This window comes from Onychostruthus taczanowskii, unplaced genomic scaffold (assembly GCF_017590055.1).
Source record: "Onychostruthus taczanowskii isolate IOZ18803 unplaced genomic scaffold, ASM1759005v1 scaffold8, whole genome shotgun sequence".
NCBI lineage: Eukaryota > Metazoa > Chordata > Aves > Passeriformes > Passeridae > Onychostruthus > Onychostruthus taczanowskii.
In genome coordinates this window covers 8,372,006-8,389,020 of record NW_024505892.1, presented here as the reverse complement: position 1 = coordinate 8,389,020, position 17,015 = coordinate 8,372,006, and the positions used below count along the sequence as shown (strand labels likewise).

The following is a 17,015-nucleotide window of genomic DNA, read 5'->3' as shown; positions in this document are numbered from 1 at the left end:
ATTAAAACCAAAAGCAAAGCCTTACCTGCCATATTCTCCTCTGCATTCTAAAATAAAACATTTAGCCAGGGTTATTGTTATTTCTCGTGATAGGTTACAGAAGCATAAATGTGTTTCTCCTTTAATTCTTCCTTATTTCTCCCTTACTCTACCTCATTACAGATCTGTGCAATCAGATCTTGAGGACTTAGAAAATGTGCCTGATTCACTCCTTTCAGTTGTTTTCCTGATCACTAACAAGTTCCTAAAAAATATTTCATTCTTTCCCAAAAAGTGTTGACTAGGTTGTCCAGTGATAAAACTCCCTAACGCAGACCCAAAAATTGAGAAACTTGTGGTGTCTCCACCATGCACCTCAATGCAGCTTGTTCCTGAGTGCAGCAGGGCAACAGAAAGCCGGGACTGGCTACCAAAGGTGTGGAGAAGAGGAGCACCCAGACTTTGCCGCAGACACCTCTCTCTTCTTCTGGCAAAGGAGTTTTCCCATGGCTGAACGGACCTGGGCACAGTTTCTTGGTGGTGAAATGCTGTGAAGGCCGTGGGAAGGAAGCTGCCAAGCCCACCTCATCCTTGGCTGGCTCACCTACACCACTCTCCTCACACACCGATTTCTCCACTTCCTCCATTCCACCCCACTCCACCGCAACCCTTCCCACACAAACACATTCGTACACCTTTCTCTTCAGCCCTGTTTAGCCTTTCCCACTCAGGACCTTGGCTGCTTTTCTCTGGGGACATGCTCAAATACGGCACATGGGTGGGAAACTAACAGGAGGGATAAATCCCTTTTCCACCCTCTTGTTATATTACACTACTTCAAAATCTGAGCCCACTCCTTCAACTCCCGCTCTTACAGCCCCATCTCTGTCCACATGCCTCCTCTGCAGAACTGTACCAAACCCAGTGGCAGGGCAGGATGGTGGCAGACAGCCACGCTGCTGCTTCAGACTGTGCCTTGCAAGAGAAGTTGTGGTCACACAAGGGACGAGAGAGTGACCTCACAGCCAGGGCCAAGGCGTGAGGAACGCGTCCTGCCTGCCTAGGACCCACAGAGTCCAGTTACTCATCGTGAAGCAGACAGCGTGGATTCCACCAACACTAACAGTCCCACAAAAACAACCCTTTTCTATCAAGTTAGCAAAACTTTTCCTCACTGTGTCCTCTGCCTTGCCTCTGCCTAGCATTTTTTCTTCATTAGCCAATAGCACTAATGTGGGAAAAGCCTTTTGTCAGACAGGCAGGGATTTTGCAAGTGCTTTACAACTCCCACATGTCATCTTCCCTCCTGAGGCAGGAAAACAATTCAGTCACATTCTCCTTACATCTGGACAGAAAAGCTGTTAGGAATGAATAAGAAAAACAGCGTGGTTTTGCAAAGCAGTGAACCATTCAGCTTGTTCCAGCTGCAGAAACCCTCCAGCTCCTTTCTCCAACCAATCTTTTCATTCCTAGAACACCCACTCCTCTTTTGCCCCTGCTTTTCTCCCCGTGAGAGACTGGCCAGGGTACACACAAATACAGAACTTGCCTCGGTGACTTTTTGGGAAGCACAGTCCTTTCCAAACTTCTACTCCCCCCTGTGGCAGCTTGATGGCAAAAAAGAAATAGAAAGTGCACTTCCCAAGTCATGCACTCCACCGTCACTCTTTGCAAGCCATTTATCAAGAAAGATAAAGATATGTGAAGGCCTAGGTGAGTTATCACTGAATTTGAGAGAAAACTGTTCCCAGGGAATTTAAAAATTAACCCTTTGTATCTTGTGAGTGACAGAAGGAGAAAAGCTAGTTCATACAAGTTTTTAAAACTCACCTGAAATTTTTATTACAAAGTTTGTAACTCACACGGGAACACTATTAGGACAGATGTAAGTTTTTCAAATACCTTGCAAAGCTCAGGCAATACAAACAGGCAGTTGATGAACTGTCTTTTCATCCCATGTCATAATTGAATCTCAAATAATTATACACATCTACCATGCTATTAAGGTTAGACTTTTCCACAAGATCCATCATGGATAACTTCCTCACAAGAAATGTACCACAAATAACTTCTTAGGCTTAATCTTCACAAAAACCCCATTGTCCAAAATGGTCAAAACAAACACCATACAGTAAAACCTAACCTTGATTTCTATTTAAAACCCTTTAATAAAAGGGTTATAAATGGAGTAATATGCTCAGGAACACGTGCTGTTAGTGAGAGTTCTACCACTTTTATAACATCATGCTTATTACTTAAAAGCCACTCACCAATAAGACATCTGTAGCAACATGGTTGTAAACACTGGACCTGAGACCACTGATGTTTAAAACAACTAGGTTTCCTCAATTAGTTCCTGCAGGAAATAAAAATATTTTAAACATGTCCCCACTTCCGTAACAATGCACATTTCTTGGAGTATCTGCTTTTCTCATCTCCATGTGAAAAATGGTCTGACAGAGAATTTCCCACCAACACCAGAGGGATCAGCAGTCTAAGATGTTTTTCAGACCTGGCCCAGTAATTGCTAAATTTCACACACATCCATGGGTCAACAAGGAAGCCACCTTGGCTGTTGTTGGTTACATCCCAGTTTCCCTGTCTGCGTCACTTGTACAGATGTATTTACACAGGTCACATACTACATATCACTTGCTGAAAAAACAGACAGCCAAGCTGGCAGCTGAACCATGGGGAACATAGATCAAATTCTATTATTTTTTCCTGAAAAATCATAGAATCTCTAGAATTTGGTGCCAATGCATCGAGGACATTATGTTCTTTTGCAGGTCAGCTGATGCAGTATGCATATGAAGTCCTCAAGACACATCACAGACCTATATAATAAGCCAACTCCTCCACTTCCTCTGGAAGGACTGTGTAAACAGAAAAGCCCACTACAGCAAGGTCAGTGAATTAAACTTGTATCAAAAATGGGGGAGACATTTCTCTCTTTTCATTTATCCCCAAAGAAACCATGCTGTCACCCACACATGTAAAAGTATTGACCCTATCCTATCAGACAGCATGGAAAATGTATCCCACAGGATTCTCCCCAGGCCTCTACTCCACAGCAGCTACAATATAAATTAAGAGATCCCATAGTTTATGGCAAAGAAAACTTCATTTGTTGATGAATGTCCTTAATTTGGTCAAATATTAATTACACACTGGTGTCTCAGCTTGGGGAAAAAAAACCCCACAAACCCTCAAAACTTACACTAACAGCTCCTGAAAGAAATAGGCAGAAAAACTGAAAACAAGATGACACACATTGTAGACTAAGCAGATCTGATTCTTTCCTGCCCACATAATCTATGACAGAGTGGGAGGAAGTGTTCATCCAGCTGTTTTCCACGTGGTTCCTCTGAGAATCTCAAAAGGATTTCTGGTGTGTGTTCTGAGTCAATCCCTGGCCACATTTCCTCTCCAGCCAGCAACAGTAACTTTTTATGAATTGTTAACCATTTATGGGACAATTGTCAAAGGAGTGGTCAGTGACCCACTGCAGCCCTACACTAGTTGACTTACTACAGCAAGAGGTTGCAAACCTCAGCCAAATCTGAGAAACAAACAACTGAAAGCCTCTCCCTCCTTACTCACCTTTGAGAGCCATGGAAGGACTCTATGCTTCCCCAGAAAAACCCAGGACACAGCCAGCCTCCTTACAGAAGTAGTGAATGCTGCTCCTACACTGCTTCTAAGACCAGATCTGTGGCAAATTTTTCAGAATAAAATAAGACAAACTGAACCTGAGACTCAGTAGGCAAAGGACATTTAGCTTCACAGTACTCATAATCTCACTTTCGTACGAATAGTTTTACATGTCCTTTGAATACCCATTTAGATTACTTCCAGTAATCACTTTGCCAGTTTAAGACCACACACATTCACAAAAACTCCAGTTACTTTTTAAGAATAAAGCCAAGTGCTTAAAGCAGCATTCTCAGGACTCTAGAAGTAACAAAATATTTGCATGTTAACACGTAAAGAATAACATTACTGAAAGCAACAAAACTCAGGTCTGCTAATGGGAACTGCACCTGATGATTTTGCTTTAGCCCAATGGACTTGGACTTTTCAAATCCCAATATTCTGATGGCCAACTGTGCATTTAATGAACTACCCAACTGATGCTAGCGGAGAATCTGAACCAGTATCTGGAGGAATCTGAACCAGTATCTGGAGGAATTTGGACTAGGTCCACCATTTCAGCAGCAAACATGTCCATAAGCCTATGCCATCCAGTGCCCTTCCCTGCCTTCTAATTCTGGTTCACTCTGGAGAAGAGCTAATGGCTCTCGTTAGTAAGATTAGCTGACATAAATTGTCATGTCTACAAGGTGAAAGGCTTTGTACCACTCTAACCAAGCAGTACAAATTGCACAACATGGATAAGTTGCTTGACAGATCCTGGGAAATGTGGTCTTTTCTTTGCCTTTGCTGATTCATGAGATCACACATCTGCCCAGAAAAGGATGAGTAGAAGTTCAGCAAGTGGTCTACTTCAGAGCCCTTTCCATGCCTCCAGATACATAGAATAAGCTACCAGATGACTTCTAAGAAAGAGAAATACCAGGCAACCACATTCATGATGGAATAAATTTCATTATTTTTATTCTGTGTCTATTCCTGAGCTAGCAGAGCAAGTCTTTCTTGGAATCTGCATTTTAAGCAAAAGCCTACTAACGTAACTTTAACCAGACCTCTCAGAACTCTGAGATATATTTATTACAATTTTAAAGAAATATCCTGGTGAGCATTTTGGGAAAGGAACTAATTGGCACACTAAACCTGAGGGAAGCCAGAAATGTCTGAGGCCAGCTACAAGCCCATGGTGATGATAAACAGCTCAGGGTCCAGATGTCCATATATGGGAAGACTTCCTATAAGACTGACAGTACTGTATGTGCATTGCGTATGGTTGTTGGATCAGATTCACATTCCTTGGGTATGTTTCTCTGGGAGCTTTTGATTTCCGCTTTGAGGGCTGGCTCAGACCTCCAATTGCTCTTATAAAAAAATATCTGTGACTGAAAGTTGAAAATGTGCAAGATTCTTTCTTTAAGTACACAAACACTCCAAGTCTAGCCACTTTCCTGTAGTCTTGCCAGGTTTTCACTATGTCTGATACCTGATCAAGTGACTTTTTGGGGGGAAGCAGGAAAAAAAAATAAAGAAGGAAAAACACAAGAGAGGAATGTAGCAATCCACACCTGTACATTTTACAAGACTTCACCAACTGAAGCTGATGTAGACACACACATACCGTATATAGCTGTGTAAACAAGTCTACAAGGCTGGTGTAGTGAATTCCTAGTTTCAGCAGAAAAAATATACTATCTTAAAAGCATGTGCTGTATAAACACCTGCATGGAAGTCAAAATTAGTGCATTTTAACCATTTTATGCATCAAAGCCAAGACGTACTTGTCCAACCTGTAGCATACTCAAGAGGCACCTGGATGTGGCATCCGGGGATACTGTTTAGGGGTGATTATGGTGGGGTGACATTGATGGCTGGACAAAATGATCTTGAAGGTCTGTTCCAACCTTGAGCATTCTGTGGTTGTCATCAGAAAGGATAATCTGAAGACAGATTGGAGTCTGCAAGAACCGCCTTTGCTTTCAAGTTCCCTTTGCCTCTGTGCGTAGATACACACGCACCAATGAAGTACCCATTGTTAGACACATCTAACAACATAGAAACCAAGATGACCAAAAGGCACTCCTGTGGACTCTGATTCTTGCCTACCTGCATGTGCTGATATAACTTGTAATTTAGTGGGCTAATGCCTGATCCACAGTGGTGCAAGACCAGAATTAGTTCTGAATTCAAGCAACTATTCAAGCCCTTTTTCTCAGGGCAGCAAGTGTATGGGGCTTGCTGTACTTGGCCTGCAGTGGGAGGACAGATTTATCCTTTAATTTTGGATTTCCTGGCTTTCTGGTAGTTTGTTACTTTTAAACATACTTTTTCTGTCAGTGAGATTCTTAGGTTTTGTTTAATAAAATTGTATCTCTGAAAAAAACCTCTTACATGGAAAGTTATAAAACATGTCTAGAGCCTCTCTCTCTCTCTCTGATCTTCTACCATATTTAGGCATTTAAAAAAGGCATTCTGTTTACCTGGTTACATTTGCATTTTGGTGTGCATGTCATACATAGTTTGGTACACATACTATTTACCCAGCACTGAGGCCACTGGAGTCCTTCAAGTAAATACAGATTTTAGGAGCCCTCATGGTTTTGGGAACATATATTATTTACCATAACTGTTCCTCTGGGGTTCATTTTTTCTTTCAAAGACAATCTCTTTTCTTCTAATGGAGAATTTCAAGTAGAAGAAATGACATCCAAATGACTTTACCAGATGCAGTACAATGCTGGCAGAATATAAGCAGCAGTTTTACAGCACAATGGTCCAACTGAGGAAAAGAAGGCCCATAGAAGACCTTCTTTTCCCCTCATGAATCTTGTTTTATTATCATAGCACCATAGCATGGAAGTATACCTAGATATGGTGGCATAGAAAGAAGTGGGGAGCAAGGGAGAATGGCAGTAGGGGAAAGCCTGCACACAAAAGATGAGATCTCTTAAGGTACTACAAGATTTTAGATTGCTTATTGCAATGCATTAAGCCAGTCTCTCTTACTAAACACTAACATACTTCCACAGGTCAAAAGCCAAAACACTGGCATTCCTTGCATTAAAGAGAAGGTCAAACAACATGACATCACTGAATATTCAAATCATACACAGGAGGCGGGGGAAGAGCCATCCTCCCAGTTAAAAAAAGAAAAAAAAAACAATAATCACAGCAGTTATCTGCAATGACTTAATACAAGCCACAATGCTTACGTCCTGGGTTCAGTCAAATACAAACCACAGTGTTAAGGTTTTGGCTGAATGAAGTGGCATGCCATTCTCTTCTTGTTGTAATCCTGGGGCGGACCATCAGGAAGGTTGGAAGCAGGGATGTGCGAGGAACGTGTTGCTCAGAAATGACAGCTGCACACAGGCAGTGGGAAAATAATAGCCACTTCTTCCATGCTTCAGACTCCACTCACTGTGCCAAGTATTTCAGAGTAAATAGGCACTCTCTCTATTCATAGAGAGCATCTATTAGGGAAGGAACACATTACAAATATTCAGTATGATTCAGTGGTACACAGAGTCAATTTATACCCGGTAGTGTAATTATACCTTTTTTCGGTGGTACCAAAGTGCCCGGACCGTTCGCCGCCGGACACCGGGTACCCCGCGCCACCCCCGATCCTCTGTGCCCGGGGGAGGGACGAGGGACGAGCGGGGAGCACAGGGGAAGGGAAATAGCGGATTCCCCCGAACGCCCCTGGCAACCGCCCCGCCGCCCCTTCCCACCGGACCCGCCGCTCGCCTCGAAATAACGCGCTGCCGGGAGCGGGGGGGCGGCCGGGAGCGCTGGCAGCGACGGGGACTCACATTTAAAACGCATCAGGACGAAAAATAAAAAACCGTGATGGGGGGGTGAGAGTGTGCGCTGGGGGCGCGCAGCCGGAGGAATGCGGGAGTCAGGGGTCAGGGCCGCTCCGGGGCGGCGGCGGCGGCGCGGGGCGGGGCGGGCGGCGCGGCGCGGCGCGCAGGAATGCGCGGAATGTCGCTGTTTGTCCGCGGCCCCATTCAGCCCATTGGCGAGGCCGCGCCGCCGCCGCCTATAAAGGGGCGTCCGTCGCGGCACTCGGCAGTCACACAGCCACTCTCCCGCCGCACTCGGACGGAGCGGAGCGGAGGAGAGCGGAGCCCAACAACAGCCGGCAGCAGCTACCCTCCGGCACAGCGCCCACGGCCCGCCGCAGCCCCGTCCGCGCCGCCGAGGAGATCCGCCCTGCGAGAAGCTCTCGGTTTACCTCGGCTCCCCTCGCCGCCCGTCTGCCCAACGCCGCCGCCTCGTCACCCACAAGCCGCTGACCGCTGCAGGATGGTCCCCAACACGTTCGCCCTCGCCCTGCTGCTCGCTCTCCTCAGCCCGGTAAGTGCTGCCGCCCGCGGCGCCGCCGCGCCTGCCCCGTCCGGGCGGTCCCGGCGGCGGCTCTGACGCCCCCCCCCCCCTCTCTCTGTCCCCCCCGGCACTTGCAGGAGGCTCAGGGCCAGGAGTGCAGCGGGCAGTGCCAGTGCGGAGCCAGTCCCACCTGCCCCGCCGGCGTCTCCCTGGTGCTCGACGGCTGCGGCTGCTGCCGCGTGTGCGCCAAGCAGCTGGGCGAGCTCTGCACCGAGCGCGACCCCTGCGACCATCACAAGGGGCTCTTCTGCGATTTCGGCTCCCCCGCCAACCGCAGAATCGGCGTCTGCACCGGTGAGTGGGGGCCGGGGCTGCCGCCTGCCGCGGGAAGGGGAACAGGGTCCTGCCGGGCAGGGAGCGAGCAAAGTGGGAACCTCCGAGACTCCCACCCGCCCGACTCACGCTCTGCCTCCTGCCCCTCGCAGCTCGGGACGGCGCCCCGTGCGTGTTCAGCGGCATGGTGTACCGGAGCGGAGAGTCCTTCCAGAGCAGCTGCAAGTACCAGTGCACCTGCCTGGACGGCGCCGTGGGCTGCGTGCCCCTCTGCAGCATGGACGTCCGCCTGCCCAGCCCCGACTGCCCCTACCCGCGCCGGGTGAAGCTCCCTGGAAAGTGCTGCGAGGAGTGGGTCTGCGATGAGGCCAAAGAGCAGACTGCCGTGGGACCTGCACTTGCCGGTGAGTGGGGGGCTCTCTGCAGATGGCAGCCGGGGGAGGGGGCACCCTGCATGATGGAGGCTGAAGGCAGTGGACTAGGTGGACACAGGGCAGAGGCTGGAGTGCTGCAGTTAGTGGAATCACCCCACAGATTAGTGCAACTGCCTGAATTTCTCAGGGAAAGGAAGGAGCGTTTAGAGGGCTGAGGTCAGGCAGTGGTCTCATTTTGGTTTTCTGTCTCCTGCAGCTTACAGACTGGAAGACACTTACGGTCCAGACCCAACAATGATGCGTGCCAACTGCCTGGTACAGACCACGGAATGGAGTGCTTGCTCCAAGACCTGTGGCATGGGTATCTCTACCAGGGTCACCAATGATAATGCCTTCTGCAGACTGGAGAAACAGAGTAGACTCTGCATGGTCAGACCTTGTGAAGCAGACCTGGAGGAGAACATCAAGGTAAATACCATTATCTTTATGTATGCTGCACTGGGTTGCTTCCATCCACTAGCAAAAGGGCAGTGACCAAAAATGCAGTGCTGACAGGTAGTCAGTTTCAAGTGGTTTGCTTTGAAATTTGAGTTTTACCCTAGTGGTGATCACTATTTACAATTAAATGTCCTTAGTTTTCTCTCATGCTGTGTTATGGCACTATATAAGACAATCTTGCCTAATGATAATATAGTAAGGATTAGCATGTCTGCTCAGTAACTTGCAAGCTTAATGTGCTTTGTGAAAGCCTACCTTCTAAACATCTGGTATTGACTTCTGTCCTAACAGAAAGGCAAAAAGTGCATTCGCACCCCCAAAATCTCCAAGCCTGTCAAGTTTGAGCTGTCTGGCTGCACCAGCGTGAAGACCTACAGAGCTAAGTTCTGTGGTGTTTGCACTGACGGGCGCTGCTGCACACCCCACAGAACAGCCACCCTCCCTGTGGAGTTCAAGTGCCCTGATGGGGAGATCATGAAAAGGAAAATGATGTTCATCAAGACCTGCGCGTGCCACTACAACTGCCCTGGAGACAATGACATCTTTGAGTCTCTGTACTACAGAAAGATGTATGGAGACATGGCATAAAGCCAGAAGGAGACGCTAAGTACATTCTCAACTTGAACTGATTTGCATCTCATTTTGTAAACATGATTCAATAGCACAAGGTATTTAAATCAGTTTTTTTTTTTAATTTCAACAAACTGCTTCATGTGACTTAAGACAATTTTTCTACTGACCCCAAATGGTGATTTGAAGAAGAACGTAAAATGGACAGTGGGACCACAGCAAGACACAGCTTCAGAACATGTTGCACCTGAGGTGGTGTGATGGGGTTAAGGGAAACAGGCAGGAAAAGCATATTCAAGCAAATGTTCCCTTAATGTGGTACAGCGTGCTTCATCTAGTAGTGCAATTGAGAAGAGACCATTAGCATGTTTGCTGGCGCTGGCTTAGAGACAGCAACAGCTGGAATGCAAACACCCAGCAAAGTGCTAAGTAGAAGGTGTTCTGTTAGTCAGGACAGTAATGTTTCAGCTCTGACACTCTGATTCAGATGGCTTGGCCAGCAAGAATCCGAATCATGTCAATTAGACTGGACAGCTTGTGGCAGTTAATTTACCTGTAACAAGCTACTTTTTATGAATATTGTAAATACTGTGTGTATATATATTTGTACAGTTATCTAAATTAATTTAAAGTTTTGTGCTTTTGTTTAATGCTTTGAAAGTTCAATGATAGCCTTCTTTTTTGGAACAAGATAGGTAAGATTTAAAGCTTGTTTGACAATGCATTCAAAGCATGAAATAGATACTCTAGTGGAAATTGTTCCGATATGGCCAAATGGTGAGTTGAGGTCAAGATGAAGTTGAGGTGCCTGTAATGTTACAAAGCATTTGTCTGGCAAAATATGTTTACTTACTACTTCATAAGACAAGTGGCTTTAAGAGAAATGGCTGTTCTGTTGTTCATCAGTCTTTCCACTTGAGCATTTGTTTCTTTCTTTGACTATGGCTCTTTTTGGACAGTTTATTTGTTGAGAAGTGTGACCAAAAGTTACATGTTTGCACCTTTTTAGTTGAAAATAAAGTATTTATATTTTTTATATAAATGGCTTGGTATTTCATTTACCTTTAGTCTCCACTATTCCTTTTCATGTTTCTAAAGGGGTTGCCTTTGCACTAGATGAAAATCAAGAAATGTGTGGTGGGTTCTTTCTCCAGAAGCACATACACTTAGGGATAAGCTAAAGATTTACTTATTCTGCTAGTAGTGAACCAACTGTAGTTTGTTACTCTTCTGAATTTAGAATGGAGGGAAGGGCCAGGCTTGCTTTGCCAAGCCCAGTATGGCATTAGAATGTGCAGCAGGTCTCCCCATGCATCACATGTAGTTTGAAGGGAGCCAGCTGTCACAATAGTATTCAACTGCTGCTGTAATACACCACACTACATGCTTAATTTCATTGAGGTGTTCCACTGGTTAAGATTTGTTTTCAACTAAGGCAAGGAAAATATTTTCAATTACTAAAAGCATTGAAGTGGTTCTAGACTCAAATCCAGAAGCCCAAAATTTGGTGCAATTCTCATGGAATAGCTAATGAGTTGCATCATAAAAAACACAGAATACGACAGGTTGGACGGGGCCTCTAAAAAACGTCGGATTTAACCTTCATGTGGTGTAGGGCTAATTTAGATGTAGCTTTACTTGAATTAACACCTAAGTGTGGTATGGTAGAGCACTGAACTCTGGTGGCAATTACACAGATTATCTTCCTGCTTGCTGACAAGGCCAAACCATTACATGTGACAGTTCTGTGTAAAGTGTCTCCATGGGTTCAAACTCCTGCAGGGCCACGGATGAGAAGTATTGTAACAGCTACACATTTTGATAATGGTCCAAACCTTCTTAGATAAGCAAGAACTATTTGTAAGGACAGTTGTGAGTCAATTCCCTCATCTGCCTAAAGCTGAAAGAAAAGCTTCAGTCCTGTGCTGGGACCTACATTAATAACAGACTTTTTTTGTCCCTTTATTAAGACAAGGAGATTCTTTGAATTCAAAATTAACCTTTGTACTAGAAGCATTAGTTCTTGTTTTGAGAAAAAAACACGCTCTCCAACAAGAATCCTTTTCAGGCAAACAAGTTCAATCTGGAATTTCCTGGTGCTGAAAGAGTGTTAGCTTATAAAAATGTCCATCCTTCCTGAGCACCTTCCAATCCCATTGATTTCAGCTAGCATTAGCAGCAGATCAGTGTAACACCAGCTTTGACTAATGATGAACAACAGAGCCCTAAACTAATGGGAAGTCAATGGGAGTCTTGCCAATGGCTTCACCAGGCTTTGCTCAAGGGCATAGAAGCATTTTCCCTTCCTCTGAAAAATAAAAGGAATTCTCCTGGCATGAGGAAGTGGCTTTCTACGTCCCATACGAAATACTTTTGGGTAGCCTCTGGCTCTTGTGTTCCCTGAGACTCTCCAGCATTTTTTTCTCTATGTTTTTTTTCAGATTATGAATATTGTGCAGCCATTCAGCTCAACCTGGAAACGCTTCAAACATTAGTACAGCACAGAGGACTGGTTGCCTGACCACTACTGTGGCTCCACCCCCAAATAACAAGAAAACTCTCATTTCTAGTTCCAGAAAGGACAGGATGTATGTGGACTTCATTCATAACCATTGCTATAGAAGCTCTCAGGATCAGCAAAACAGAAAGAAGCACAATGTACCTGGCAGGTTGGATTAATTCCTGTGAGAAATGGGGTTCTTATGGCACTGCTAAAGCGTGTTGATGAGCAGCTCTGCTCTGCAGTATTTTATCAGCTACTATCAGATATTATAATGAATGACATTTCCTAATACCATTATTCCCATGAGCCTCATGACCACGAAATTCACTCATGTTCTGCTCCCAGCTCTCTGCAGTGTGGGCTGTATCTCCAGCACCTAATCCACACAGCGCTGTGGCTTCCCCTGGCACTGTCGTCCAGCTGTGCCTGGCAAACAAGGCTGGAGGGTCAGAGAGCAACAGCAGGGCTCTGGTTGTGGAAGGGCTGTCTGAAAGACACCTGCAATGGGGTTCCCCCAAAGCAGCCCAGGACCACTTCCTGTCCTTTCCCAGGTTATGTGATGATGAAACTGCCTTGCCTGCAATCTGAAACATTATTGCACTGTTTCACAGGCCAGCAGAGCACGGAAGAGGCCTGTCAGAATATTTTGATAGCGGTTTGTTGTCGCCACTGGGAATTAAAATAAGGGAATACGCTACATATGCAAATCTGTTAAGCAAGTTGTTGCTCTGCCCTGAGCATATCAAGGATCATAAATCTCAGGTATGCATTATAATGATTTGAACTCCTTTCTCCAGGAACATGTGTAGTCTTCTGACAGAAGCATAGGTTTTACACCATTTCACTGGTGTTAGACCTCTGAAGGTTTTATCTCTGAAGGTAAAGAAATTTAAATATTTTGTTTTAAGGTCTCCTAGAGCTATAGGTAGGCATCATACTGTTTGTAAGGCTTTCTTTCAAAGGCATCCCAGGAAAAAGGAGCCCTTGTGTGGAATTTATGGCATCTTAAATGATGGCTACAATGTGGGCCTTTCAACCGTAAAGAAGTTTCCTGATTTCATTCTTTGTGCCTAAGATGCATAGATGGAAGAATAAAAACCTGAGTTCAAAAGTCCAAAGTCACTTACATGGGAGAGAACACTGGTTCATGTTGCTTTCAAAATACCTTATTTTGGAAATCTGCTTTTGGTTGTTTGCATCCTCAGAAAATCCTATTGAGCAAGTTTGCTACTGTACTTTAAAAATATTTTATTCATATATGAAAGCATATTCATTCTATTTACTACCTCCTTTAAATGGATCTCCAGCTATATTAATAATACAGTTGGTAAAGAATCACTGTAAAGTCAATACTAATTTGATAAAAGGTATTCAAATAAATATTAAACAGAAATTCAAGGTGGCTGGAGACAAGAGTATCAAATACTTTGAAATAGTTCTAAACCATCGTATTACAGATTTTTGTACCACAACACTTTTGCATGGATTTGCAGCTTAGCTTTCTAACACAATACAGATGTGAACAACAGACAGGGATTATAGCCCTTTCATATGAAATAGGCTCTACTCTCCAGATGGAAATTTGTCAGATTCCTCAGAGCTAAGACACATCCAAAAGACACTAGTTAAAAAAGTCTTCAAGAATGAGCCACTTTTAATGATCTGCAACCACACAGGAACAAATAAGTCTTTGAACAGTATCCAGTTGTTTGTCTCACAAAGACGGGGACTTAGCTGAGAAAACTGACTTTTGGACACCACTAGAAATAGCATATTCTTTACTAGATCATTTGTATTTTTCTCATGTAGCATAGCTTTTTCAGACCTCGCACTTGAAGAAAGCTCTAATTTCATTATACTGAAAAGGACATTAAATATAAAAAGGAACAGTAATATTCTTACCTGAATATACAGTAATTCAACCATTCTGACTTTGTATCCTACCACCAAAAACCCAAGTTCTTTAAAAACAGTGCTTAAATATGGCTTTAACTGGTGTTATACTATGCCTACATATGGAAGTAGTTAGCAAGGAGAAGTTGGGAAGAAATACCACTGTAAGGCTTTGCCCAAAACCCAAGAAGAATCCGAGAGAGGAAGTAGTTCAGTTAACTTATTTTTCCTCTCATTTTCCACTTTTTTTCCTCCCTGCAGTTCCTTTGATTCATGTCCATAAATGGACATACCAAAAGCCACTACATTCTCACAGTGTTTTTCAGCCTGCCTGGAACCAGGAAATACCAGGAATTTCTTCAAGGAACCTGTTCCCAAACTGTACTAAAGCCTTCAACACATTAAGTGTTTGAACAGAGTTTAGAAGCATGACTAAGGTCCCATCTCCACTGCACGATTCAGGGTTGCTGCTGCATCAGAGAACAACTGTTTGCAGTCCTTAGTGCTTGCCCTGGCTTTTTCAGCTCTTCTCTGTGCTAGTCCAAGCCCACATCCCCAGAGTAGTGAACGTGGGCCCATTCTGAAATGTCCCACCCTGAAACATCTGGTTGCATATTGTGGCAGCATTCCTCTGTTATTGGGGTTGTGCCAATTGCAGGACTATATGCATTTGCCTAATGTTGAGTAAATTCAACCCTGGTAGGAGTATAATGGTGTTTATGTTGTAAGGAACAAAGTATATTACAGCCTCCTGAGCAGGACCAAAAGGCTGCTAACACAGTACTGCAGTGCTAATACAATCCAGTGGTGCCTCCATTCATTACTCAGCCCCATTAATTGAGCCACTGAAAGAAATGCGCAATCCAAATAAATGTTTGTTGGTTTAAATTAGACCTATTAAAAGCAGGTATTTAGCAGCTTTCAGCAGCTACAAAATATGTTTTCCTGCTCCTGAGCTGAATGCTAAGAACCAGCTTTTCAGCTAGTTTTCAGGACTCCAGTCAGCCTAGTTAACAACATAACTGCAGTCAGACTGGCTTGGACCACCTGTGACCCAAAATCCTAAGGCTGTACAATTTTAGGACTCTGTGTGTGTCACAGTTAGGGACTGTGTGCCTTGGAGGGCTCCTAGGAGGACACAGGCTGGATCCTGTGGCATTTGCTGGGCAATAAGCACTTTCAGGAGCACAAACTGCACAAAATAGTGTTCTGTAAACAGCTAAAATTACAACCTAGTACAACCTACAAGGGAAGTGATAAGCCAGTGTATCTGGTAAATGAAAGAGAAGGACAAGGATTCAAATTAGATCTGAAATACTATTCAAACTTTAGACAATATAACATGTGGGAAGTACTTGATATAATCTTAATACACTGTGTGATATGGTGTTAAGTATGCTTTTTTAATTAACAGAGCAATGGAAATAAGTATGAAGTCATATTTGGCCTTTTCCATTTATACATGCTGCTCTAATTCTAAGCTTGCTGTGAGGTTAAAAAGTCCAAGATCAGTAAGTTAATCAAAATTCAGAAATCTAATATGTTGGGAATTAATGAAGAAAGTCAGCTCATCTTACCTTGGGAATTGCCAGGAGTGCCTTTCAGTGGATTTCCCCGTTAGCCTCTCAGCTGTAGTTACCCATCTGGGGGAATGCGCTCAACTGAGGTTTCTCTTCATCTGTGACTCAAAGGATTTTCATATGATGACATATAAATGAAATATTTCTTTTCTTCCATTGATTCTTCCAGCCACAGCTCCATAGCCACTATGTAGTCACTTTGGAAAGAACTGCATATATAAGAATATGCCCCAGCCAGTGATCTTGAATGGATCCTAGCAAGCCCTATGAGGAATGGCTGAGGGAGCTGGGGGTGTTTATCCTGGAGAAAAGGAGACTCAGAGGCAACTTTATCACTCTCTACAACTTCCTGAAGGGTTAGTTGTAGTCAGGTGGGGCCATGGCAGCAACTGACAGAACCAGAGGACACAGTCTCAAGCTGTGTCAAAGGAAATATAGGTTGGATATTAGGAAAAAGTTTTTCATGCAAAGGGTGATAAAGTACTGGAATGATGTGCCTGGGGATGTGGTGGAGTCACCATCCCTGGATGTGTTTAAAAAAAAGACTGGATGTAGCACTTGGTGCCGTGGTTTATTTGGTTAGGGCATGGGTTGGATTTGCTGATCTTGAAGGTCTCTTCCAACCTAGTGATCCTGTGATTCTGTGATATGGCTAACGCCTGTCCCAGCATGGCTAATGCCTGTGAGAAGTCACCTGGGATCAGTATTTCAAGGGAAAGCAACATTTGGTTTTTCTTGCTGTGCTAAAGGTACAGCATTTTTGTTTATCCTTATGATTCACAGGAGTACTAAAGAGCACTCTAGAAAGTGCCATTTTAGTTTACAGTCATTTGATTACAGACACCAGGAAATACTGTTAGAGAAGAATTGGCAATGCTATCCCACTTCAGAAGAGGGTGCCTCACTTAGAGCTAGTCAACATGGAAAACACCTGGAGTAAGGATATTCTGTGAGGTTTAACCTTACACACACACAAGCACTTACAGACGCAGACATCCCCATTGTAGCTGCCTGCATCATCTAGCTATTCTCATGAAGATGCAGTTATAATATAAATGTGTCACCTTATGCAATATTCTGCTCTACAGATGTGAGTGTGCTTTTGTTATCCTTCGGATAACTGTATTCGATGGGCATTTTTAGTTCTGGCTTTTCTGACTTCTGCAAGAATATAATGAGCATGGCAAATCTTGTAAGTACAAACAGTCTAAGAGTGTCAGGGTTATCTGGGTAAAAACTTGGGTTTTGTGTGAAAAAATAGTGGACTTTCTACATGCAGAAATGAAACAAGACTCTTCTGTCCTT

At 44.2% G+C, this 17,015-nt stretch overlaps 1 protein-coding gene across 1 annotated transcript; it reads left to right on the top strand.

Annotated features, from left to right (window-relative positions):
* The first annotated feature begins 7,561 nt into the window (after positions 1 to 7,561).
* Positions 7,562 to 10,770, top strand: CCN2 (cellular communication network factor 2). The gene is made up of 5 exons (XM_041423915.1): positions 7,562 to 7,989; positions 8,097 to 8,313; positions 8,445 to 8,696; positions 8,923 to 9,134; positions 9,456 to 10,770. The coding sequence occupies exons 1-5, from the start codon at positions 7,606 to 7,608 to the stop codon at positions 9,750 to 9,752; spliced, it is 1,362 nt and encodes a 453-aa protein (XP_041279849.1). The 5' UTR covers positions 7,562 to 7,605; the 3' UTR covers positions 9,753 to 10,770.
* Positions 10,771 to 17,015: the final 6,245 nt, after the last annotated feature.